Source organism: Pseudopipra pipra, chromosome Z, assembly GCF_036250125.1.
Source record: "Pseudopipra pipra isolate bDixPip1 chromosome Z, bDixPip1.hap1, whole genome shotgun sequence".
NCBI classification, from domain to species: domain Eukaryota; kingdom Metazoa; phylum Chordata; class Aves; order Passeriformes; family Pipridae; genus Pseudopipra; species Pseudopipra pipra.
This window is the reverse complement of record NC_087581.1, coordinates 29,961,241-29,988,507: the sequence shown is the minus strand read 5'-3', so window position 1 is coordinate 29,988,507 and position 27,267 is coordinate 29,961,241. Positions and strand designations below refer to the sequence as shown.

The 27,267-nt window shown below is 40.5% G+C and overlaps 1 protein-coding gene, 1 long non-coding RNA gene and 1 pseudogene across 2 annotated transcripts; 2 read left to right on the top strand and 1 right to left on the bottom strand.

The window, feature by feature from the left end:
* The first annotated feature begins 206 nt into the window (after positions 1–206).
* Positions 207–27,267, top strand: C7 (complement C7). The gene is made up of 18 exons (XM_064643301.1): positions 207–558; positions 856–911; positions 1,429–1,504; positions 2,478–2,619; positions 3,396–3,537; positions 4,337–4,475; positions 5,128–5,250; positions 6,306–6,549; positions 7,201–7,314; positions 10,887–11,053; positions 12,062–12,290; positions 12,876–13,047; positions 13,418–13,505; positions 14,793–14,925; positions 15,699–15,890; positions 18,286–18,382; positions 23,536–23,720; positions 25,618–27,267. The coding sequence occupies exons 1-18, from the start codon at positions 553–555 to the stop codon at positions 25,803–25,805; spliced, it is 2,493 nt and encodes an 830-aa protein (XP_064499371.1). The 5' UTR covers positions 207–552; the 3' UTR covers positions 25,806–27,267.
* LOC135407248 (coronin-2B-like) lies at positions 7,687–9,301 on the top strand (annotated as a pseudogene).
* On the bottom strand, positions 15,058–22,215 carry LOC135407881 (uncharacterized). The gene is made up of 3 exons (XR_010427062.1): positions 19,499–22,215; positions 18,544–18,627; positions 15,058–16,714 (listed from the first exon to the last, which is right to left on the bottom strand). It is a non-coding gene; the product is annotated as an uncharacterized LOC135407881 (long non-coding RNA).

The following is a 27,267-nucleotide window of genomic DNA, read 5'->3' as shown; positions in this document are numbered from 1 at the left end:
GGCCATAATTGACCAAAACTTGCATTCAGATCCGTAAGCTGATTTTCAGTGTGAAAACTGATACAGAAAAATCAGCAAGACTTCAGTGGAGAATGAAGATTTGTGATTAGAACATCAGCTTTATCAACAGCAGCTCTTCCTACTGAAAGCTGTGAACTCAGCTGTGATGTAGTGTGTGTGACCTGGGATCTCTGAAAAATCTTGTTCAGAGGAAAGAGAGAAGATAAGGAAAAGTGATGGTTCTTCCAGTAAGTGCTCCTCACAATTTTCTGCCAGCCCCAGTCAATACATCCAACACTTGATTTATGTATCTTAAAAACACTGAGCAGTTCCCAAAGCAGACTTCATCCCTGGGGAGGACTGGATGGGTTAAGGTTAAAATTCCTTGGCAGTATTCAACCCTTTTAGGGAAAGAAAAGCAGAACAGCAAGGCAGAGTGAGAAGACATGAACAGCAGCAGACAGACTGACTGACTCCTTTGGCTGCCGAATTGAGAATGCTGGAAGTGCATATTCCCTGGTAATTGCTGTATATCTGAGTATTTCATCTAACATGAAGGTAAGACAGTTGCTTACTTTATTAGTACTGATAAAGTTGAATATGTCAAGTATAATGACATATGATTTTGTATGGAGAAATAGTTAGCTGAAAAGGTAATTGGACAACACTGCAAGAAATAAGAAAATTAAAAACAAAAGCTTGCACAACACAGCTGAGAAAATAAGTGTGAACTTCTCTTATTTCTTAGATGATTAGTGTAAAAATTGCAGAAACCTTGAACAGCTGTATGAGCTGAAACAGGGAGGAAAAAGCAGAAAAACAAAGTAGTTTGCTTTTACTTCTCTTTTTTTTCAGGTACTGGGGATTTTTCTGTTGCTGGAAGTTTCAGGCTTCTTTCCCATTTTTGCCAGGTGAATATTTACTTAACAAACTATATGCTGAAGGCTAAGCATGTATTATTAAGGTGCATCACATAAGGCAGGCCTTAAAAGGGTCTTCACATGTATTTCCTGGGACAAATACACACTGTTTGGTGTCAGTACTGCCACAGCCATCAGTGGCACACACAGCCCCTGTCAGCTCCCTGATGGGGACTGCCCTATCCCTGATTTACAGTGTGAAGCTGGTCTTTGAAACTTGTTTTATAGTTGCACAGAGTCGTTGCTGATCTTTAGACTGGGTGAATGTGTCTAGTTTCTTCTTCTGAGTGACCAGAAAACCTAAGCTGAGACTGATTTCATTCTTATCTATGAAAAGCAAATCCAAGTGATTTTATAGAAAGCCTGATCATAATCCTAATTGTTATTGAAGGTCTGATTTACTATTTAGGAAAGTTTTGCACTCATGTTTATGGATGGAAATCACTGATGATTTTCCTCTCTCCTTTTTTTTTTTTTTTTAATTCAAAAAAACTGCCTTCTGGAGCAGCCCTTCTCCTCCAGTCCATTGCCGCTGGAATTCTTTTGGCCCTTGGTCTGAGTGCAATGGCTGTACTCAAAAACAGGTATAAATGGACACATCTTTTCTCTACTCATGACCTCATAAGCATATGTGATTTTTTTCTTGGTAACTAAGGAGCCACTGTATCTTTAAAACCCTAAATCAGGTGTCACACAAAAGCCCCAGCAAAATGAGAAGGCTAAAGAGCAGAGAACTCAGAAGATAAATTCTTAGTCTCTTCCCACTATGTTCCCTTTCAAAGCTAGGATGTTCATGTTGTAAAATAATTTGTGCTCTTTTTATTTTGGTGATGGCTTCAAAAAGCTCAACTGAACTGTTTGGTAAACACAGATATTCCTCCATTGATGCTGGTTTGTACCAGTTTCACTGATTTTTCATTAGTGGTGTCACATCTCAAGGAAGAAAACTTAGTTGTGAAGTGTTACCCTTGATGAAACTAAGTTGATGATTTTTACATTGAAACTCTATTGATGTACAAGACACTTGCTTTTGATTTTCCTTTTCATCTATTTTGATGTTGCATCAATTAAGAACAGATTAGTCAAAATTGAAGATGTGCCATGAGACAGTACTTTTTTTAGAAACAAAAAGTAGCCCTCTTGATATTATATTTTACCATATTTTTAAAGATTTTTTTACTCTGAGAAACTTTAATAACAAATTCATATCAGGCATGATTGGTCCTATTAAGAATGTAAAAAACCCCAGAAATTTCTTGGCAGCTTTCTCTTGTCTTCAGTTACGTATTACATTTTTGAACAAACCAAGCCAAGCTTATGCATCAAAGACCTTATAGATAAAGGAGTTGTCTTTCTATTAACTTGAGGGTTCAATTAGATTCTTGGTAGTTTCAAACCACCACACTATATTATGTTAATAGCAGGTGTGATTGTTCTCCGAAAAAATAGTGAATATCTCATTTCCTTACAGCAGCAGTGCGGTAGCATTGTCTTGACAGTAGCACACTATTCCTGCTTTACAGTTGGATTTTCTAAAATCTCTTGATTTGCATTCAGGTTCGGAGACGGACAGTAGCAGTTTATGGCCAGTATGGGGGAAACCCCTGCTCTGGGGATGCCTTTGAAACAAGACCATGCACCCCCACAAGTGGGTGTCCAACAGAGGATGGCTGTGGTGATCGGTTTAGGTGTTTCTCAGGTACCATCCAAGATTTTTTTCACCATTTTCTAGTCATGAAGTTAAGAAGAAAACCTTGTTATCTTTGAACTTTAGTAAATGGGCAATGTCTTTGCAGAACTCTTGATATACAGATGAATTTGATTTAGACAGGTGTTTCCTTTTTTCCCAGCCTTAACTATGCATGGATTTCATTTCATCGGGAGCATTGCAGAGCATTGCAGATAATATGCTGTAGCCCTGGTATCCTCTTTAATTCATTCTGCCTTACTTATTTGCCCCAGAGAACAGTCTTTTTCATTATGAGAAGGTAGTTAAGGAGTGCAACCTTAGATGTGATCGTTTGAAGCTGTTCTGTGCTATATCCAAGTATCTTGAAAATCACCTGGAAACTAATGCCCCATAGAACAATCATTGTATCCAAGCAGCCTCCATTACCTTCACAGAAGAGCATATTATCTCAGTAGGTAGACATTTATTACAGAGGACCATGATAAACGTGTTTTGGTGCTACCAGAGAGATAATCACAGTTAATCATAAGTGATGGTCAAAAGGTGAAAGCTTTGGAAATAAATCTAGAAGTCAACTGTTTTATTGATATGTCATAAGCCTCAAATGGTTGTGGTTCCCTCAAGTGTGCGGTATTCAACAAGCCGTTGTGGGCACAGACTGTTCATTGTGGGACTGAATATGCTAATTAATGTAATAGATAAATAGGACTTCTACTTTGATTTTAGGTGATCTGTTTTTAAATTAACAAACACTCCTTTGCCTGTGCATGTTTGTTCTGATTTAGGTCAGTGCATTAGCAGATCCCTTGTGTGCAATGGCGATCAGGACTGTGAGGAAGATGGTGCAGATGAAGATCGATGTGAAGAGAAGAAAACTGTATGTGATATTGACAAAACACCTCCAAATTCAGAACTCACAGGAGCAGGGTAATGTTCCGTGCCAGGCTCAATATTACTGGTGCCACATACATTTACATTTGATGTGTTTACAAGCTCTAGATGTACAGATAGACTTCCTGGGCTTATAGTAAAACATCCCATATGCAAAAGTGTTCGGTAGAACTGCCTCCATCATGCCAGTGGCTCAGTGTAGCCAGCATGTACAGGTCCTTTGATCTGAAGCACAGAATAAAGCTTTTAGTCTTTCATTCCTGTTATTGAAAAACAGCTTTTAAGATATAAAATTAAATTTCAACTAATAACCCCTGATTTACATCATGGAAAAAATGAGTCAGCAATGCTCATTCTTTTTATTCATTGCTGTTGCATTTAGTACTGTAGATCCATATGGATTTCTGTTTATACATCCCATCTGCAACTTAGCAAAATAATTATCTTAAATATCTTCCGTGTTGTTATATCCCTTGTTATGCAATATACTTCATATATAATAAAACCACCCACATTTTGGGATGGGTGCCCTGCTGTTTTCATGTTGCGGTAATTGCTTGAACAATAGAATTTAAAATCAGTCGAGATAGACACGAATGTGTTAATGTTAAGACATAATGAAATATGTTCATTTGTCTTGACAAATCCAACATTTCACTTTCAATATTGTAACATGCTATCCATACTGCAGTTCTGCATGTATAGAAGTCTATCAGGTGATAACCCCTTTTCTTGGGTAAAAGATCTTACTTTGCAGATCCATCATTCAGTTATAATGGCTCTGTAATTTTTGGCTCCCTGTCTTAATGACCTTTCATATTTTTTCTTCTTTTAGCTTTGATGCTATTACTGGTGAGACCAAGGGAAGAGTCATTCACACAAAAAGCTTTGGAGGGCAATGCAGAAAGGTCTTTAGTGGCGATGGGAGAGAATACTACAGGCTGAGTGAAAGTGTTCTTGCTTATACTTTCCAGGTATGTTTCCATTAAGCACAGCTTTGTATTTACAGTCATGATTAAAACTGGGAGAATGATGCAAAGCTTACAGGGGCCTTTGGCAGGTATGTTCCCTAAACACAGCTCAACAACACCTGTTCCCTCTCTGCAGTCGCTTATTATTTGAAATGCAAATTGATATATGTCTTGCTAAAATAAAAGGAAAAAAAAATTAACCTTGAATATAATTTCTAAATCTCTCACAGTTAGACTGAATGTAAAGCCATCTCTCTAGTATAAGTAATGGCTTGAATCACCCTAAGAAATGTTTTGGGGGTGAAATACAAGGCTTTGGGGTGCTTTGTGTGAATCTTTGAGATATGCTTTGGTTGAAGTAACTGTCTCAGAGATTCAGTTTGTCTCACATTTATCAAAAGCATGCCAAACAATCCTTAGTGTACTTTATTTCATAATATAAATACTTAATATCCACATATTAACATCCATATATATGGATGAATGCTTTTCCAATAGTATTCAGTACTTTTTATGAAATCTGAAATGGATTCAGCCTGGAAAACACATCAGCTTTTTTTTCATCAGTAAGGACTTGCTCTATGTTATCATTTTAAAATCATTTTAAAATCCTGTATGAACCTCTTCATACAGACTTCTATCTTTCACCTTCTAGGTCAAAGTTCAGAATGATTTCAGTTATGAGTTTTTCAACAGCACCTGGTCTTATATGAAACACACAGAGAGGTATGAAAACTCAAATAGACACAGTAACTCACAGAATGAAAGTCTGCGAAAGGTATGTATAAGTTGTCACTGTGGCTTAGTATTTTGCATAAACATTTTCATCATTTTTTATGTGTTTTTATAGTGAGATACAAATATTTATTTTATCCAGACATTTTTGGTACAAAGTGCATGACATTAAATATCCCATAAAACCTATTTGTTAGTAATTTATTTATTTACTAGCTGTTTTCCTCACTATTTGAGGGAGAAAAACTTTGACTTCTTTTGGCTTCTTTAGATATTTGATTCATCTTTTCCATTTTTACTAGGGATTTGTTGCCTTTTTTGGTCAGTATATTGGAGCAAAAAATTTGCAATAGCTCTGTGATTAATGTTTATTTACTTTATAATGCATTTGCCATTTGTAGAACTCCATTGAGAGAGATATCTTATGTCTTTAACAGCCAGGAGGTCACAGTGCTTATGCCTTCATCCTATTTTAAAAGGAGATAAATAATTTGGGAGTAACTCTCAATGATGAAGTATAACCTATATGTTATAGCAGAAAAAATCAAGTAACAAGTACATGTATTTTGTGGCCCCCAAGCAGACACTAACGATGACATATTTTGAGACTCAGCCTAACAAAGTTCAAAAGCAACTATGAGAGTTTGAAATGAATAATATTGTATAGGCATATAGGATTTTATAACTCAGAAGCATCCTCAAAATGGCTGGAGACCCTAGACTTATCTAGACAAAACAGAGTGCAAAGGACATCTCTCTACTGCCTCTGATTTGCTTTCAGAAAAAGCTTGTTAACCTCCTACTGCCAGGCTTCTGGTTCTGGAAGCCACTGTTAGCTTTGCAGAGTGATATTTTCCTTTCTTATGCTTATGCTAGTTTTCAAGTACACAGGAGGAAAAGAAAGATGTTGCAGCAAGTATAAATAAAAGTCCAATGATATTTCTTGACTTCAGGGTGTTCTTTTTAGGTTGATTGGGTTGATGAGACAGCTATGTAAGGCTGTTGATTAGTAGCCAATGAAATATACATGCCGCCTTGCTACTGGGAGCCACTCTGATAGTGACATGGAGCATGACTGATGCCTTTTCCTTCCCCCAGAGTAAGCAGCTGATGGTTGTTGAGAACAGTGTGGAAGTTGCTCAATTCATTAACAACCGTCCTGACTTCCTCACTCTTGCGGAGTCTTTCTGGAAGGAATTGTTCAACCTTCCCATTGTCTATGACTACAGCATCTATCGAAGACTTATTGAACATTTTGGGACTCATTTCTTACACTCTGGATCTCTAGGAGGACACTACAAAGTTATTTTTTATGTGGATACTGACAAAATGAAAGCAGAAGGTAGAGTATTAGTGTATTCATTGCAGGAAACAAAGTCAATAATCAAGAATAAAAATTTATTTGCATGTTTTCCCAGCTAATATCTAAAATCAAGTAAAAGACTTCTACAAGTCACCACATTCTCTTCATGAGCAAAAGAAAGAAAACCAAAACAGGGCTCAAACCACAACACTTAGTCCTAGATCCATGTGTTTGACCTGCAGCACTCTGGATAGCAAATATTTGATAGTCAGTTGAGGACCTCATCAGGCTAAGCTTCAATTCTAGTGCCGATATAAATTTCAAACAACGTTAAAGTTTTAAAGTAATTTGGAGATGAAGGTTGGGTAAAACTGTGTAAAACACAGTAAATTACAAACAGAGAAAATACTAGAGTGACACCTATGGTGGTAATCAGTGTGGAGCAGTGCTGCAGGATTAGGGACTGCTGAGAAAATAAATTAAACTAAACCTTTTCCAGATACATCTCTCATCTCTCAGCCTCCATCCATAGGCTCCAACATGTGGATCTTCCCACAGCACACACATACTTTTTAGTTGCCTTCTGATTTAGGCATAGTACTTCATGACCTCTCTAGCCAACAGGAAACTCAGAAATGAATCCAACACACTTTCTGTGTACAGTACTGTTAATGGATGGATTATCTGCAGGTGTCAGCATAACAAACTTATACGAGTGTACCACATCAGGATGGAATGCATTCTTTGTGAAAAAGAAGAAAGTGAAATGCACCAAACTGGATGAATTACTGCAGAGTTCTTCAGGTAAATATTCAATGATGACTCATACAGTTGTCATATGTCCAACCTTCACCTCATCCTAAATAATTATCAAAATGAGGAGCAGGTGTTGATAACTTGATTTAAAAGGCTCTCCAATGCTCATCAATTATTGCTAATGCTTTCCCGTAAACAGCACTTTTCTGGACACCCTAAGTCAGGCCTGCCAAGACACTTGCAAAAACAGATACTTCTTATATATTATCAGCTTGTAGTGGGTTGACCCTGGCCAGAGACCAGGTACCCACTAAAGCTGTTCTCTCACTCTCTCCTGTGTCCAGTTGCAGAGGCCTTGTGGGTTTCTGGAGGGTGCACATTCCAGGTTACAGTCAGCTTGTCAGCCCCCTCTATAGAGTGATGCGGAAGAAGAACCATTTTAAGTGGGGCCTTGAGCAACAACAGGCCTTTGAGCAGATCAAACAGGAGATAGCCCGTGCAGTAGCTCTGCGGCCTGTTTGAACAGGACCAGCTGTGCAAAATATCCTCCAAATGGCAGCTGGAGAGCATAGCCTTACCTGGAGGCTCTGGCACAGAATACCAGGAGAAACTTGAGGTCAACCATTAGGGTTTTGGAGCTGGGGTTATCAAGGATCAGAAGCCCACTACACGCCAACTGAAAAGGAGATATTAGTAGCCTATGAGGGGGTTCGAGCCACGTCAGAAGTTGTTGGAACAGAAGCATGTCTCCTCTTGGCACCGCGTTTGCCCGTGCTGCACTGGATGCTCAAAGGGAACATCCCCTCAACACATCATGCAACAGTGCTACATGGAGCCAGTGAGTAGCTCTGATCACACAGCGAGCCCGAATGGGAAAACCCAATTTCCCAGGAATCCTGGAAGAGATTATGGACTGGCCAGAAGGCAGTTGAGCACTGCTTCGATGGCATTCCCATCACCAAGAACGTGCATGACAACCACTTCTGTGCCGTCAACACCCTCTTCCTTGCCATCGTCACCAAGAGCGCTGGTGGCGGCTCCTTCCTCGTCAACCCCCTCGAGCAGACAGGCCAGATCGAACCAAACTACCCCGAGGTCTGTGGGCACCGGGGCACTGTGCTAGACATCAAGTGGAACCCCTTCATTGAGAACATCTTCACATCCTGCTCTGAGGACGCCACAGTGCAGATCTGGGAGATTCCTGAGGGTGGGCTGATGAGGAACATGATGGAGGCCATCCTGGAGCTCTATGGGCACAGCCGGTTGCATGGGGCTGGTCGAGTGGCACCCGACCACCAACAACATCCTCTTCAGTGCTGGCTACGACTACAAGGTCCTGATCTGGAACCTGGACATTAGGAAGCCAGTGAAGATGATTGACTGCCAAAAGGATGTGATCCTGTGCATGTCCTTCAACACAGACAGCAGCCTCCTGGCCACCCCCTGCAAGGACAAGAAGCTGCGTGTGGTGGAGCCACACTCTGGGCAGGTCCTGCAGGAGGCCAGCTGCAAGAACCACTGTGTCAACAGGGTGGTGTTCCTGGGCAGCACTAAGAGGCTACTCACCATGGGCATGTCGCACTGGAAAACGTGGCAGATTGCCCTGTGGAATCAGGAAGACCTGTCCATGCCCCTGATTGAGGAGTAGCTCGATGGGCTCTCAGAGCTCCTCTTCCCGTTCTATGACACTGACATGCTACCACATGCTCTTCCTGGCTGGGAAGGGCGATGGCAACATCTGCTATTACGATATCAGCTCCAACAAGTCCTATCTGAGTTACCTCATGGAACTCCGCTCCCCGGCCCCACAGAAAGGACTGGAGGTGATGCAGAAGCACAGCCTGGACATGTCAGCCTGTGAAGTCTTTCAGTTCTACAAAATCATCACCCTTAAGGGGGTCATTGAGCCCATCTCCATGATCGTGCCAAGGAGGTCTCCTCCCAGGAGAAGAAACAGAGGAAGGCTGCTTTCCTGGCCCAGTACACCAATGTGACCGACAGGGAGGATGGTGGGGACGAACAGGATGGACCGACTGGGACATTCCACCCCTCACCTCTATGAATCATATATTTAAGAGTCTTAAATTCCACATTCATCTCACAGCCCACCCTTACATAAACAAAAGTAACAACCTACCAAAACAGAATATAACAAAAATTCCCCCAACCAGAAATCAAAATAACATCACTATAACACCAAACTTAAGTGGACAATTTACACAAAATCCACCCCTTGTACCTTTACCACAATTACAGCAAAAAATTCCCCACGATCATTTCATTCTTTAGCATTGTTCAGTACTTGTTTTGCCTGTTACCTCTCCCATTTATTATCCTTATCTCAAAATCCTCATGATTCCCCATACGGGCCACCAAAAAGACTGTAGTGGGATAACCCCGGACAGACACCACATACCCACTAAAGGCACTCTCTCATTCTCCCTCTGCAACTGGACAGAGGAGAGAGAAAAAAACAGCTAAGGGTTCATGAGTAGAGATAAGAGCAGGAAAGGTCAGTGACTGATTACCTTCACAGGCAAAACAGACTCAAAGTGGGGATAGTACTTAAATTTATTACTAACAGGATAAGAACCAAAGAGTGAGAAATCAAACAGTCTTAAAAACACCTTCCCCCCACCCCTCCTTCCTTCCATCTTCTCCCTCCTCCCCCCTAGCTGTGCAGGGGGACGGGGAATGGGAGTTATGGTCAGTTGTTGTTTCTGCTGCTGCTCAGGGAGAGGAGTCCTTCCCTTGATCCTGTGGGGTCCCTCCCACGGGAGACAGTCCTTGATGGGCCTCTCCAATGTGAGTCCATCCCTTGGGCAGCAGTTCTTCTCAAACTGCTGTTCCCTGGGTCACTCCTCCGTGGGGTGCAGTCCTTCACAAAGGAGCTGTACTAACATGGGTCCCCCACAGGGGCCACAAATCCTACCCGGGAAAAACCTGCTCCAGCGTGGGCTTCCCTCTCCACAGGCCGCAGGTCCCTGTCAGGACCCTGCTCCATCTTGGGCCTCCCACAGGGTCACAGCCTCCTTCATGCATCCACTTGCTCCAGCATGGGCTTCTCCATGGGCTGCAGGTGGGTCTCTGCACCCCAATGTTCCCCCATGGGCTGCAGGGGCACAGCTGCTCCACCATGGTCTGCACCACGGGCTGCAGGGCCTCAGCTCCCGTGCCTGGAGCACCTCCTGCCCCTCCTTCTGCACTGACCTTGGTGTGTGCATTGTTGTTCCCATGTTGTCACTCCGCTCTTCCCTGGCTGGAGTTTCTTCTGCGCAACAATCTTCTTTTCTTAAATATGTTATCACAGAGGCATTACTATTACTTCTAATTGGCTCAGCCTTGACCAGCGGCAGGAAGCTCATCCTGGAGCATTGGCTCCACGGAACAGGGGAAGCTTCTAGCAGCTTCTAACAGAAGCTACCTCTGTAGCCCCTCTGCTACCAAAACCCAGCCACAGAAACCCACTACAGAGCTCTTGATCCAGGCACAGGTGGTTGAACCGCACTAGCGAGTCCTTTCACTACTTGCTGGCATAGTTTTTGTGTGTAATGTTTCTATTTTCATTTGTAAATATAGCAATGCCAATATTTTCTGTATTTCCTATCCTGAATCTACAGGAAGCAGTGGTAATAAGATTAAAGGAGACCCTTACATAGAAGGAGGAAGCCCAGGTGCTGTTGCTGGCCTTAGTTATCTAGAGCTGAATAATCCTGCTGGGAACACTCGAAGCTACAGCTTGTGGGCTGCATCAGTGACAGATTATCCCAGAGTAATTAAAAAAAAGGTAAGGCTATTTTCCTGAAGCAGAGGTGAGCAGATGGGAGAAATTATTAAGCTACAGCTGGTGATTAATCAGGCTGTGGTCTACACTCATTTTGTTTTCAGATCACTTTGTAAAAAAGAAAAGTTCTCAGGAAGAAAATGCCATGAAGTTAATATGATCAGCTACATTACAAATCTAAGTCCACAGGCAGGTCAATACCTATAATCTTACCAGCCTTCAGTGACTTAAGTGGACTTCTGGTTAGGAATAGAGGGTCGCCTTAGCATTGGAGAAAGCCCAGACTTGAAATAGCCTCTTTCCTGAAATGCATATTGGCATGTCTGTGTGGTTTCCACTTCACTTACAAACTCCTGTGTATCCCTTTTATCCCTCCACCTTAACTCTGCATCCAGAATTTTAGAATAACTAGAGATTTTGAGAGACAGACACTTAGAGCTCGGTGTGGCCATATGCACTACGACCTTGTCTACGTCCCTTTTGGGAACTGCTCATATACTGAAGAATGGTATAAACCCAAAGTATTTCTGTCAGGAAGTTTTCAGCTAAATGTAAAAGTATATAATATAAGTATATAATATAAGTATATAATATAAAATAGGCAATCGAAATTAAAAAATATTTTCAATTATTGTTACCTTTGATCACTGTTCTGTGAAATCCACCATAGTGGATTGTTCAAGTGTCCAGTTTTTTATGCTAGAAACAGCTGAGTGAGAATCCAGGTTGCTAGTGGTCTGTGTTACACTTTTGTCTCAACCATATCTTCATAGTTCAAATATGTTTAAACATGACTGATCTACCAACAGCTTTAAAGGATGGTGTTAAGCAGAGCTAACTTTTCAGAAAAAGGTTAATATTAAATACTAACATAAGATTTTAGCAAATTAAAACATCTAATGTGCTAATTCCCATGTGCAGGAGCATATGTCACAAGTTATTTTGCATGCTTTTAAAGCCTTATATCCCAATCATAACTGCTTAATTTACATGTTTCTCTACTCTGTGTAGCTAACACCATTATATGAGCTGGTAAAGGAAGTGCCCTGCTCCTCAGTCAAAAAGCATTACCTAAAACAAGCAATTGAAGAATATATGGCTGAAAATCATCCCTGCAAATGTCAGCCTTGCCAGAATGGTGGTGAACCAGCTGTGGAAGGAACACAATGTGTGTGTTACTGCAAGCCTTACACCTTTGGTGCAGCTTGTGAGCTGGGAACTCTCGTGCAAGATCAGCCAGGTCAGCACTCTTTGAATTTGTGAGAGTTTAGAAGAAACAAACTGTGCCCTCCTGCTTCCAGAGTCTGTCTGTCCCACTGCACACCTGTGCAGTGCCTGCTTGGGTCAGGAACCATTGTAGACATACAGCATGGGGAGGGCCATGTCAAGCCTGAGTCTTTGTTTAATATGTTTAAACAGTACTTAACAAAGAGGTGGGTTTATTATTAATGTTAAATACAGTGGACAATAGTAACTACTCAATGTTACCATCTATAATTAAGTACATATCCTGAGTTAACCAGTATCAATAACTTCAAACATTTTTCTTTTTAATTTTGTAATTAGTTGTAGCTGATAGCTGGTTTTGTGTTCTCTCAGAAAGTGATAATATACAGCCTTTGTGGAATTATACTGATGTACAAGGCAAGTTGGGGAAAGATGGAAGATTAGATCATTGCAACCTGGAATTCTCTGTAAGGACACAGTTGGGACCATCACTAGCTTTGAACAGCCTGTGCCTTTAAATCACTCACAGAGAGTGCTTTAAAGAGAGAGTGGTTTAAATAGAGTGGTTTAATGTGAAATATTCCCAAATGTTTAATAGGTGTTGTTGATGGACGCTGGAGCTGCTGGTCTTCTTGGAGTCCTTGCTCAGGGGGAAGGAAATTGAGGAGTCGAACCTGCAACAACCCCTCCCCACGTGGGGGTGGGAAGACCTGCACAGGAGAACAGAGTGAAAGCAGACCATGTGAAGATGAAGAGTTGCAGCATCTTCGGTAAGCAATCAAAAACATTTGGAGCACAACTTCAGAAAGATTTAAAAATTTATTTCAGAAGGGTGCATAAGCTATTGAATTCAGGGAGAAGATCACTTGCTGAGCTTTAGTATTTCAGTTGAGAGAAAATGAAATTCAAAAGCTGTGAATCCAATACAAGGTAAGACTAGAAAATTGGGTAAAAGCCAGTAAACTTGACAGCATACTATTTACCACTCTCTTGGATAGCCTGGCAGTGCCTGATTTAAATATAATTGTGATGAAAATGTAAGCATAATAGCCTTGAAAACAGACTTCACTGAGAAGTGTAGCATTTTGAAAGGAAAGAAGACTAAATTTAAACTAAATTGTACTTTTGTTTGCTTCATAGTTTGATTGAACCACACTGTTTTGATTTATCCATAACTCCTACAAAATTCTGTTCACCTCCTCCTCCTTTGGAAAATGGATTTGTTCAAGTAAGTTATTTCTATCGCTCTGTTATCTGTCCTATTCCTACCTGCAATGTCTTTCCTATAGTTAATACAGACGTTCATTTGCAAATTTGTATTTTTCTTGTTAAGCTTAGTATCAGACCTACTGTATAGCAGCTTGTGCAGCATTTTTCACTGGCTGAAGTTTACATGACAATATCCCAAACTTCACGCTAAAAATGAAATAAATCCAAAAAAGCACACCCCCAAAACCAGAACAAAATCTTTGCTTTTCTGCATGATAATACCTACAGAGAAAAGTCCTTTAACCTATGTATTTATTAAAAGTTTTCTGAGCCATATGGATTACATATAAAAACACAGGAAATTAGAGAAAATTAGAGAAAAAAACACACAGAACGTAAACTGTCCATAGTCATCCAACAAACAAAATATAACAAAATTATAAACAAATTTTAGGAATCTTCACTCTGTAACTCACCATTCCACTTTCTTGTTCCTTGGTGAAACTGTGATCTGGCAAGGTACTTGACTAGCTGTAACTTGGGCCTACTTAAAAAAGGAGACCAAATTCCTCCCTTGGAGGAATGGATTATGCCTTCTCCATGTTATCAGGCTGTCAAAATTCTCCTTGCTCAATAAATAGATAAAAGGATTAGTTTTAGAAAAATCAGTTGGTTGCCTCTACAAAACTGCTAACTGAGGCAAGATCCAAAATTTTGCTCTCCCTCTTTTGCCAGGATTTTTTTTTTTTTTTTTTTTTTTTTTTTTTTTTTTTTTTTTTTTTTGGTAATCAATAGTTGTCTCCTACATTGATGTTTTTGGTTCACAAACTAAAGGTGCAACTCATAGAGTGGTCTCAATTTTTCATAAGATGTCTCCTTGGAAGACAGTGGGATATAAAATGAGAGAAAACCTGGTGTCTTCCAGTCCACCATATTAAATTTTTGAAAGCTGATAACATGCCATCCTAAGAATTAGCAAAGCCATTATCTCCCTACTGATCTCCCTCCAGCCCAAGCTTGTCCAAGATCTTATCTTGCCCTGCTAATGCTTGATAATAGCCGTATTTGCAGTCAGTTTATGCATCATCAGAAGAGTACTGTTCCATATCCCTTTTGATCACATTTACTGACTATTGATAACCAAGATTGCCCCCAGTATTCCAGATGCTCTCATCAGTGCATTGTAGAGAAGCATTAATACTTCTCACTGTCCTCAGCCACTGCATCCCAAAATCAAAGAGAGTTCAGTGCTGCTGCTAATTCTAATACTGTATATCTAAAATTTCACCTGTTTATTTTCTTTCAGAATGCTGAAAACTCATACCCTGTTGGGAAAAGCATTGTTTATGCTTGCAGACATGGATATTCTCTTGTTGGTGATCCTGTTGCTAAGTGTGGTGATAATTTACAATGGCAAGTTGGAGACAGATATTGCCAAGGTATGTCTAAATGATTCTTGTTTTGAAATACAATTCCATTTCTGAATTCCAGTGAAACATCTCAGAACACCTGCTTTCCAACGACAGCAGGGGGAAAGCACACACCCTCATTTCCCAGTTCCCTAGTCACAATCAGGTCAAAACCGACTTTTATTGTGAATCTAGATATTGTAATACTGAATGAGAAACACACCCATAAAGTCTGGTTTTAAGAAAGGCTGGAAGTGACGGAGACTAAATTCCAGTCCAGGAATTCCTTCCTCTGGAAACACTTTGTTGCTATATGCAAGTCCTCTAGCTATATGCAAGAACCATGGGAATTTTCAGCACTGTGTTTCAACAGCATCCTTTTCTCCTTCCAAGCAGAACCGACTGTCCATATATGCTAGTCCACACTGTTTAAAGGTTATCTCTTTGTGTATCAATACATGGCCTCCCCAGCATCCTGTATGTATGACCACTCTCTAGAGGACGTTACTCCCTATTGTGAACTCTCAACAGAACCATGGGTCCTAAGGACAGAGAAGCCCTCATAAAGCTAGACTGCACCTGCAGGCAGCAGCAGAAGATGCTGCCACTATGTCCTTAGTATTGCTTATTTGGCAGGTGTGATGAGTTAATATCCTGCACTAACATGACTGATATGTTTCTACAGAAAAATCAGGCAATCTCACCATTCAATTTGTTAAGGAATTTAGAAGACGATAAAATATGTGGTTGCTTTATGCAATCCACTGATTCACTATGGCTATCTCAAATGCTTCAATCCTTAGAAACTGCTTGTCTCCTGCCCGACCTGGAGGGGGGTTTGCAAGGAGAGCCATGGAAAGCTGTGTATGAGATTGGTGAGAGAATAACTCTGTCCTGCCCACACAGCATGCACTTAGAAGGGGCACACTCCATTTTGTGTGAGCCCAGTCTCAAGTGGTCTCCTGACGTGAAGACTGTCCAGTGCAAGACACCAGGTAAGCCGTTGCAGTCCTGCAAGTACAAGGGAGGAGTTTCTTTCCTGGACCAACTGTGCCTTATGTAGTTATAGACCGAGCTATTGCTGATACAGTGATAAGCCACCAGGAGGAAGCACAGAAAACGTGTTTTCTGTGGTCTGTTCAAACAAGGTGCCTTAAGGCAATTTATGTGAGATTTCCTTATGGCTTTTTGCTTCACACTCCCCTATTGCTATCACATATTGTCACTAACAACATTTTAAGAGATTGCCTGGGATGTATGCTGTCTATTCTGACATCCAAGTATACTTCACTTTCTGCCCATGTTGTATAAAACCACCACTATATGAACTGCACCATAGAGACAGAGTTTTTCTATGTGGAAACTGTTCCCTACACCATAGCCTCTCATGGCAGAGAAGGAGAGGGCTGGGTGACTCCTTTTGCTCATCTGACAGTCACACAGCTGATATGAAGTAAATGTCCAAGAACTGGAAGCAATGGGAAAATGCTGCTTTAAGTTCATGGTGAGTGCTGTAAGCTCTGGGTTGATATGGACAGACACTAGCAGAAGGGGAATTGGGCTACAGCACTCAGCAGCCTAAGTTGTCTTTTCCAACTGTGGAAGACGGACAAGAATTTGTCTTGAGCACTGCTGTAGTGCTGATCAGTCACACAGGGGCACCCAAGCAGCTTGCTGCTTCAAGCCAGCTTCACCTGAGGTCCCAGATGTTCCTATATTCTCCTGGGGACAACAGTCGCTGCTGCAGAAGAGTAGTCTTGTCCTATGTTCCTTGTCTGTCCTGTCCTTATCAACCAACTGCTACCTGAGTTTTCCTCACCTACAGGAAGACGAAGGTGACAGTCAGGCTTAGACCTCAAAAAACAACAGTCCTGTGAAATTCCTGGTGTAAGTCATCTGCTACTGTGCCATAATCAAACTCACAGGAAGCACAGGGATTTCAGAAGGAATTGCATAGCCGTACGTAAACAACTCACTGCTGCTAAAGTGCCAGAGCAGCAAATGCTGAATTGTTCTTGCCAGTTACTTAGGCTTAGCTTCAGTGATTTTAACTTAGTTTTTTTAGTTGGTTGGTTTGGGAATTTTGGTGGTTTTGGTTTTGTTCGGTTTTTTGTTTTGTTTGGGGTTTGCTTGTTTTTGTTTTGTTTTGTTTTGTTGTTGTCTTGTTGCATCACGTTCTAAAATTCCAGAAATAATTAGAAAGTTTCAAATGCTTCTACCTTTAGAAACAGCTTGTGCCTCACTGTATGGCAGCATTGTATTAATACAAAAGTTTTTTAAAAAAGGACAACAGTTGGATTAGAAATCCAAGGAATTGGAGTTAAAAACCCAAGGAATATGAGATAAGAAGGGTAAAAATTAAGAAGATATGTATACACAGACATAGTGGCATAGATATGTTTGGATGGGAGTATTTAGTCAACAAGAGTGTCAGCAACCATCAACTATGCAACCATCAACCCCAGGGATGAAGAAAATGCAGTGATTTTGGTGTAAATTTACCCCTCTGCAGGAAGATAGAGTTAGGCCTGCTGTCTGTATTGCAATGCACTGCAACTCTTTTTTTTCTTCTTCCTTGGTAATTTCTGTCCGTCTATTTTGCTTAGCCAGTCTTAATCTGTAATGGAGATTTTTTTTTTTTTGAGAAAGGCAACAACATTCTGGAGTACTAAAGTTTCATGTTAACGGACACATAATCTAAAATACAAATCAGGATGAAACCTCCTCAGAACTTGCATCCATATGGATTTAGCAAGATTTGCTGTTACTTGCTAGAGAAACCTCCAGAGAAATGTTTAGCAAAGTTTGGAATACAACTGTGTGCTTAAAGAATGGAACATCTGCAATGATGAAAATTCCCCAAGAATTACTGTTGCTTTTATTTTTAAAGTTAGTACAGATTGAGGGCTAATGATGGAACTTGTAGTTTTCATTACTATCAGTGTATAACAATATTTGGGTTCAGATTTCTACAGGGGACTTTGGAGCCTTAGCTTTTCTAGTGACAGCAGTGAAGTCAGTAACTCTGAAACCTAATGACAAAGCCATTCCCATCTACGATTCAGCAGTGCTAAATTTAGAAGAAACAAATAGCTGCAGCAGAAATTAGATGAATGCTTAAGATTGAACACAGTACCTGTCTCTTTCCATTTGACTTGTGACCCATAGATAAATTATTGCACAGTAACTTTGCAAAGTGTATTGTATCTTTTCAATAGTGTTGATTCCTTCCATGCAGTAGATACTTTTAATGAACATGCAGAATGTGACTTTATGTCATGATTGTATAATTCAGTGCCTGCTAAACTCTACTGATAATTTCAGAGTAGACCTTTAACAACCCTTGTTTTTCTGACCCCTAATATCACTGTTTGTGTTCTTCTACTTCAGTGCCCAGTGTGAAACCAGAAGTGACAGAGCCTAAATGTCAGCCATGGGAGAAGGTATATCAGTCACAATGTGTGTGCAAAATGCCGTATGAGTGTGGGTAAGTTCAGGCTCAATTAGGCAATTACATTCTCACTTTATTCAAGACCCATTACAGTTCTTAAGTCTTAAGTCCATAACAGAGGAGAAAGCTTTACTCATATGAGAAGGAGGCATTGTAATTTGCTTTACAGCTCAATCAATGTCCTATTCATCACTTACCTGCCTTGTCAGAACTGTCAGTGGGCTTTAGTAGTGATGGAATTTGGTTGGATGACAAAAGGTGAAGAGATAATTTCGCTTTATCTGTGAAATAGATGGAAAAAGATAAAATTATGTTTTCAGGATTTAGAAGATGGAGCAAAACTTAAAACAGAGGCCCTTGGGACATAAATATCAAACCTATAAGCTAGTGAAATAAAATAGATTTCTTTTCGCTGCTGAGAGACTGTGGAGTTATGAAAGGCACAGTAATCTAATTTCATCTCACATTTACAGAGCAGTTTTCGTAGTCCAATCACATCACTTTCCTGACCTCATGGTTTGCAGATCAGGGTTTATTGTTTCCTGTTTGATCTAAGGCTATATTCTGCAATAAGCAATGCAGAAGAAATAATGTAAGGAAATTACATCACCTGGCGTTGATAGTCAGATATGCTAAAGAGCTCAGCACTCCAACATCTGGTCTGGTTTGCATAGACTGGATGATGTCTCCTATAAAGTCATCACACAGAGTGTGAGCTCTAGATGAAATCTGGCCAGGTTTATGTGACAGCAGGAGCTGAGCAGTTTGGAAATGCCAGGATAACAGACCCAATTTGTCTTATCCATGTGTAGTAGGAGGAAGAAACTTCGATGTCATCTCAAGTAACTATTCCTATCCATAAACCTAAATATTTTATATAATCTAGTTATGGTCTTTTTCTCTCAATACTTATTTAAAAAAGGCAACAACTCCTTCTCTGGTTTATGGATGTGTTAAGGTTAGTTAGAATATGAGGGGAGTCACAATGCTAGGGAAGGCCATGGGCAGATTCATAGTGACCTTGGAAGTTAAATGAATTACATTTAGTTATTTGTTTAAGCTTCATTTATAATTAATCTACTACTTGCCTGTTTCTTTTTTTTTAATTATGTTCAAAATAGCAAGAAGATAGATAACAGTCATTCCTGTTACCTGATGCCATCTTTTCACTGTCTTGAAATAACACATCTAATGACAGAAAGATAAATAATCAGCTGTCAAAGCAGACTAATCTTCCAGCCTGTTAAGGCTGTAGGACTAAGGCATATAAGCAGATCTTGGTCCTTCTTCAGAGAGCAGAAGTAACTTGCTTTGCTGTGGCAGTGACTTTCAGCACCAGCCTCTTCTCTGAAGAGAGCTAGGAACAAGAAGAGTTCGTGTGGGAACTTAGGAACACCGTGGCTTTCTCCATCCTTTCAGTTTCCAAGAGACTGCCCAGGACAGCACAAAACCCCCAGAATAGGCTAGTGAGGGGTAATTTGTCCCTATGGTATGGTGCCTTATGTTAGATCAATTCTCATCAGTTAGAGCAAGGGAACAATCTCTGGCACCAAAGCTGCTAAATCACTAAAGCAGCTCCTGGTAGATCTCTGGCAAGAGCCAATTCCTGGATAATTCCCAGGCACAGCATAGGAGTTACTAGGGTCAGAGACCATTCTGGTCTGATGCAGTCCCCATCTTCTGGGAGCAGAGAGAGTATGGACACCAGCTACTCTGTGTGAACTGTCTCTAGCACAAGGAAGGGGTCAGAGAACAGCTGGTGTGTTAATACAGATGGAACCTCAGTCTCCAGGAGCTAAGAGCTATCTCCACAGTGAAACATGAGATTTGACAATTTTTAAGTACTATCCCCCCTTTTTTCCTCCAAATTTATTTGCATAGTGTCTATGTCTCTCCTGAGAGTCCTTGGATTGTGGTATATTACAACTTAGGGTCTTGAATGTAATTTTAGGAAGTTAATATCATTCGCTGCATGATGAATTTTTCACTTCACCAAAAGTTTCCTACCTCTCATTGTAGGTGAGAGGAAGAAGGTATTTGTGGACTTACAGATATTATTTGTAATTTCTCACAATGTAAAATATTAGTAAAATGTTTTTATTATCCTAGCCTTCTTCTTCAGGTAAAAATATTACATTTCTCACATTCACTCTACAAGGATTATTCCTTTTCTGTAATAATTTTTATTGGACTGCTGTGGTGCTCCCAGCCCTGGGAAATATTCTCTCTCAGCAACGAGTGCAAATTATTAATATCTCTTCTGAGTGGAGATTCTCCATTCTTTTTCTTATGCATCTGAACATGTTGATGCCCACTGGCTTTCTTCTGGATGACCCAGCTATAGCAAATATTTAAAGAACTCTCAAGACGGTTTGAGGCATTGTACTGTAGCGTGAGTTTGGCAACACAGTCCATGAATTCCTGGATTCATACTTCAGCAGCTGGTTAAATCATCTCCCTTTCTTCTTTTGGGTGTTGCTAAAGTGGTGCAAAGCAGGCAGATTAGTGCAAAGGTCTGGTCTTAATATTTTCAGATAAATTAGGTTGCCTTGTGTACAAGATTTTGACCTTAAGACTCAGATACTGAGATTTATCACTTGGGCAAGGAAAGAAGGTGTCTGAACAATTTTAAATATAACAAACAACTTAAATACAGGTTAGTTGCTTTCCCTGGAACACATTTTGTTCTCCCAAATTTAAGACTACATTTAAAGATGGAGTTTTTCTTATAACTCTGTCTGCAAAGGAAACTCACTTAAAGCAGTGCTCCACTAACTCAGACGCTGTGCAGCCACATGAGCAAACAGTATAATGCATACAAATGCACCTGCTTCCTTTATCAGCTGCTTAGTGCTACATATCCCTTGGGCTGTCCTCTTACAGTGTCTCAGAATAAGAGGGTTAACCTCATTCTTTGTGTTATCAAAAGAGCATTAATGAAAATTCATGCAACTAACTTTATTAGTGATATAGTGGCTGGTATTTTGGCTAAGCACAGCAGTTAAGGGACTTTTAACAGTTGAGGATGCTAACTTTAGTGGGAGATGTAATGTTTTTACTAAAAATATTTGGTCACAGGTGTGGTAGTTTGGTCTAGGCCTTCCTTGGTGACCAGTTGGTAACCAGATTTACCCAGTATTCCCTACGATTTTTACGTAAGCCAGGCTATAAGAAGAAAGGAGGAGAGGCCTTCGCTCTCTTTCTTTCCGGCGGCTTGGAGGTGCAGGTTCCCTGCTGTTGAGTCTGTCGTGTTGGGGAGCGAGGCCTGGTAAGGCCTTGTCAACCTTGGGAGATGGAGGCTGCCGGTGATCGTTCCAGAGTGACTCTCGGTTGTCCCAAGGAGAGTAGTGAGATATTTCTTTGCTAACTTTTTTAGTTGCTAGATATCAGGCTACTAATCGGGATATATATATATTTTATTTTGGTTTTGTTCCTTTTCCCTTCCCCCTTCCCTTTCCCTTGTGAAACTGTATATATATTTCAATTCTATATAACTGTAACATAAGTGTAAATATTTTTATATATATTGCTTTAGCTGTCTCTCGTTTCGGGTTTTCTTGGTTGTTTTTCTCCCTCTTCTCCCTGAGGTTTGGGGGGGGGGGGAGGGAATTCTTGTGGTAAGGTTTGGAGACTTGGCAGGTAGCCAGCTTCAAACCATATCAACAGACAGGTGCATCAAAGTTTTCAGGCTCAACTAGTGAAATTCATACCATATTTTAAATATCCTAAAGAGGCACTATGTTACAGGTAGTTTAAAATTTCTGTAAAGCCAGCTCTTCTACGAGTTTTCCAACCATCTTTCAAAGAACCATTCCAAAAGCTTGGAGAAGGGTCTTTTCCTTAGTGTCTCATTTATAGATCAAAACCCACTTTCTAATTCACGGAGTGGGATAGGGGGGTGGGGCAGGGGGAAGAAAAGTCACCTTAATGCTTGACAAGCAAGTGAGCAAAGTTTGAGTCAAGACTTTCTCACTAGATTTCCATATTCCGAATTCTTCTTCCCTCCTCCAACAAGCCACTTTCACAGGGAGTTATCCTCTCCTTTCAGTCAGCTCATCAGGGCCATGTGTCTTTACCTCATCAGTCTCTCCTGCTCACCAAACACCTGTTTGGCTGATATTGGCCTTCAGAACCGACCCATAAGACACTAAAAGTTTCTGTGAGAGTGTTTGTGAGCTCAAAATGAGAGGCTGTGCTGAAAATAAGACTTCAGGGCTGAATTCGAAGCTCTCCATCTCCCAGGAGCATCTCTGCTCTCTGGTACCCTGTGCTGCACCTTACCCATGGCTGTAAAGTGCATCCAGGAAAGTACAGCATTCCCTGCGCCAGACGGTTGTTCTTTTGCTCACTCCACACATGCCGCTGATTGCATTGAGAACAAGTGGAGAAGATTGGGGTTTGAGATTAAAACACAGAAGTAATAGGAGGGTTTTTTTCCTCTGCTCCTACACTTAGAGCATGAATCACAAATGATGACAACTTCCTGGAACTGTCCCCAAAATACAGTTCAAGGTTGTCCAAGAATTGTTGTTGCCACTTCTACACATTTTTTGTGGGTGTTAAGTTACTATCCACATTTCAAGAAATACACCGGCAAGTTTCCTGGATAAATATTTTTCATAAATTTTTTGTGGAGATGCATGTGTATTTCCAGAAATATCTTTGGTCTCTGATGGTGAATCATAAGATTTTATTTAGTAAAAGCTGTGATTTTTAAAGGACAGCAGAGTAAAGATCTATAAGTATATCCTAATGTATTAAAATTAAGAAATACTTGTAAAATATTTTAATATTTGTGCATGTTCATATATATCATTATATGTATGAAAATGTTTTCTGTTTATGTACTTATGTTCCTGTATATGTCATAAATTAGAGATTAATTGAAGTCTGAAGTATTTTTATCTAAAGTCTCTCACTGCTACAGAGGTCAATGGCAAATAGAGAGTAATATCCCTGTCCTTCACACAGGACAGATCTTGACTTTGCTAAGGTGCCATATGGAAAAGGAAGAAGTCTGGATTTTTCGCATGTCTATGTCTTTAGTTCCTTGCTGCCCTCTTAAGATGTACTTCAATGAACAGAGAAACTGGAACTGGACTCTGAATATTTTCCATTCTCTCGGCTCTTTTTAAGATGTGCCAAGACAAAGCACATTTAAATAGTGCAATCCTTTCTTTTGTTTTCAGTCCTTCCCTGGACACCTGTGCTACAGATCAAAGAACCAAGAGAAACACACATTTAACTGTTTGCAAGATGCATGCCTTGGAGTGCACAGGCAGAAAATATTCTCTCAATAATGCAGAAAACTGCAAAATATCCCAGGCAACTGAAATACCTTGTGGATCATGTCGTTCATGGGAAAAATGCAATGGTAAGAGATTCGTCACAATTCTAAGCAAAATTTTTCATACGACCAAAATGAAGTCTTTACCCCCAGTCACACATTAGCAGTTGGTCTGTCCTGGTATGGCATCTCCAGTTCCTCCCAGAAGCACCATGCACTGCTGAGCTGATTCAAACCATCAACCCAGTGTTTGGTGTCCAAGCACAGCAGGAATCTCCAACCATGGAAAAGAAAACCCCACAGGATATTGTAGCAAAGTACACTATCTGCAGGCAAAGCTTATTCCTAGTCCCTCTTAAGTGAGTCAACATTTTGGTCCACTGGAAGTTTTGGGTGAAACCCTTGCCCTTCTCTTTTTCACTATTTCTACCTCTGGGAGTCCTTACTGCCCACAGGAATAGGTAAACCTTTCCAGAAATTTGCCAAGCACTCTCCCCAGCAGTATGTTGTGGCAAGGATTTAAATGTCTTATTGCATACTAGGTAGGAAAGCCAGTTACTGTTGTTTGTACTTCATTGTCTATCCCCAGTTTCTCACACAGTTTCTCTTCCCTCAGAGGAAATAGTTCCTGTGTTTTGTAACCTGTCTGCAGTGGAAGTTTTCAAATTTCCTGATATATTTTCCCTGAGTGTCCTACACTATGTTTCATTTAATGGAGTGTTGCAAGGAATAGGCAAGATGAAGAAATAAATTAGGGTTTTAGAAGTGCCCAAGCTAGAGGCACAGTTATTGTTATAATTTGAAAATAAAAAGGATTACTTGATATGAGTTCATCTGTTTTGTCTAACAGTTATTATTTTTGAACAGACAAAAATAATAACAAAAAAATAAAGATAAAACTGGCTGAAGCTTCAGCAGAGACAAAAACTGGCAAAAAAAATGTAAGCATACAACACCAAAACAAAGCCACTGTTATGAAAAATAAATCTCAAGTAAAATCTTCTTATGTGATTGTCATGGATACAGCTACATACATTTATTTATAGCAGCAAATACTTTAATCTTAGTGAAACTGCCTGTATGAAAATAAAGATACAAGACGTAAGAGTTTGCATGATCAGTTTGTTAGTGTCCAAGGACAGATCTCTCATCTTACGTGTTATCTGAGCACTGGAGTTGTAAATACATGAACCAGTTCAAGCAGTAATATCAGAGAAATCTTTGAGACACCTTGAGCAAGCTTTTCCCACAAACACGATCAGCCTCTCCGAGCAGAGGAAGCCCCAGCAGCGCCCCAATTGTTTCTACTTCTAGTTGTTCTGCAGAACCTAAGCTAATATTACTGAAAGGATTAGGGAATTAGGTTAGGGAAACAATCACACAATCATAGAAAGCTTTGGGTTGGAAGGGGCCTGTAAAGGCCACCTAGTTCAAGCCCCCTGCAATCAGCCACAACATCTTCAACTAGACCAGGTTGTTCAGAGCCACATTCAACCTAGCCTTGAATGTTTCCAGGAATAGGGCATCCACTATCACTGGTCAACCTGATACAGTGTTTCACTACCCTCATCTGAAAAAATTTCTTCCTAATATCTAGTCTGAATATGCCCTCTTTCAGATTAAAACGATTAACCCTTGTCCTACAACTGTAGGTCCTACTAAGAGGGCTGTCCCTATCTTTTTTATAAACCCCCTTCAGATACTGGAAGGTGCTATAAGGTCTCCCAGGAGTCTTCTCCAGGATGAAGAACCCCAACTCTGTCAGCCTATCTCCACAGGAGAGGTGTTCCAGCCCTCCAATCATTTTTGTTTCTTCCTCTGAACCTGCTCCAACAGATCCATGTCTTCCTTGTGCTGAGCACCCTCCAGAAAATTTCTGTCAGACCTACAGTTTTACTGGAAACATTTTAGTCTGGTTTTTTTTTTTTTTTTTTGGTGACTTGGATCCTATCCTGAATGTTTTTCCTCTGTGCTTTTTGTTTAGTGCAATCCAACAATTGTGTTTGTGATGAAGATGGTCTGTGTGAGGACGGAGGCATACAGGTCTGTGCTGAAGTGAGCGGCTCTGCTGCCCGTCGGACCATGACGGAGTGCGAGGTTGGGCAGCTCAGATGCCAGGGGCAGGCTGTCACCCTTGTCAGCATAAGGCCCTGCGACGTGCAGAGTAAATAAGATACGGTTACAGTTTATTTTGGTTATTGCCAGGGGATATCTCAAAATGTGTTAGCTCTTGGGCAGGACATACTTTGAACCTTGCTCTGCCAAATGTAAGCTCTGCTGTGAAATCCACTTCAGCTGATGAGATTATGCATCTGGTCAGCTCTGAATCAAGGCCTGAGGCTCTTCGTTAGACAGACATGTACTTGCCACTACTGCTCACAATAAAGCTCTTGCTTAGGCACTAGCCTTAGCACTGGCAGGTTTACTTCATATTTCCATCAGATTTTAAAAAATATTGCTGAAGTGCAAGTGCCAAAGTAGCTATTATAGTGATGGATTACCATGTCTGACATGGTAAATTTGTTTTTACTAAAGCCACACATATGCTTTGCATCTATATCAGCAAAACATATAGACTAAGCTTTACAGAGCAGGAGGTATGATTCTTCTCTTTTAATAAAGCAGTTTATTCCTACTGTGTGTTATTCAGTTGAGCAAACAGTGCGCACAGCACTGAACCTGTTGTTGAGCCTGATGGGCTTAAAGGTCCAAACAGTGTGCGTTAATAAGAAAGCCACCTTAAAGCATTGAGAACACAGCTATGCTTGCAGTTTCTTGTGCACAGAACCACTTAATGAAAAATTGCCATTTTACCTTGTCATTGTTATCATGAGCTACGTGGAGCACAGGTAACTCAGTTGCATCTGTCACGTACATTTATGTTTGTGCCAAGACCAGTTTCCTTACAGACCGTTGCACAAAGAGGCCTTCCACCATAGTAAAACTTTGTTAAAGACAGCTGTTAGGGAAAACTTATCCTCACAGCAATGGAGACATTCTGTATTCAATCCCCCTGGAAATACCTTTGGACAGTCTTCAAAGACTGTTCCTGAATAAAAGAAGTCTCTTACGCTCTTTCCTTACACAGCTAAGCATGCTCTCTGGTGTAGTCAGATAGTGACACCTTTGCTTACATATTACAAGTTCATTCATGAACCTGTGCTGGTAGTCCCATCCCTTCTGACTGTTCAGGAATGCAAACAAGGTCAAAAGGCTGGATAGCAAACAGGTGTTCAGGCAAGTGCAATACTGCCAGCAAGAAACATGCATGCTTTTAAAGCAAGGGATGTTATTTCTTACTATCAATGAGATAGTAAGATGAAACATCTCTCTTGGTAGTCATGTTTCTACCAGTAGCTTCCTTGTGTAATCCCTACCCTCAGCTGGAAAAGCTTTGCTTTGGGTGATGCTTACAATGAGGAGTAAGACAGAACAGGAGTAGCGTGCTTTTCGTGGGAGACTCTCTCTTTTGGGGGCAGCTATGCTGGGGGAAGGTTACCACCACACTAGCTGAAAGGACCTCCTGACCTTTATGCGGTCTGGAAAATAATTTTTTTTTTTTAATAGCAAATAATAAATTTTTGTGAATAGTATACAGATGAAAGCAAGTAGAATAAAATCCAAATAAATTTAA

Coding starts and splice junctions, on each gene's coding strand:
- C7 (XM_064643301.1), top strand. Junction 912..1,428: donor TTCTTTCCCATTTTTGCCAG/GTGAATATTTAC, acceptor CTTCTGGAGCAG/CCCTTCTCCTCCAGTCCATT. Junction 4,476..5,127: donor TTCTTGCTTATACTTTCCAG/GTATGTTTCCAT, acceptor TTCACCTTCTAG/GTCAAAGTTCAGAATGATTT.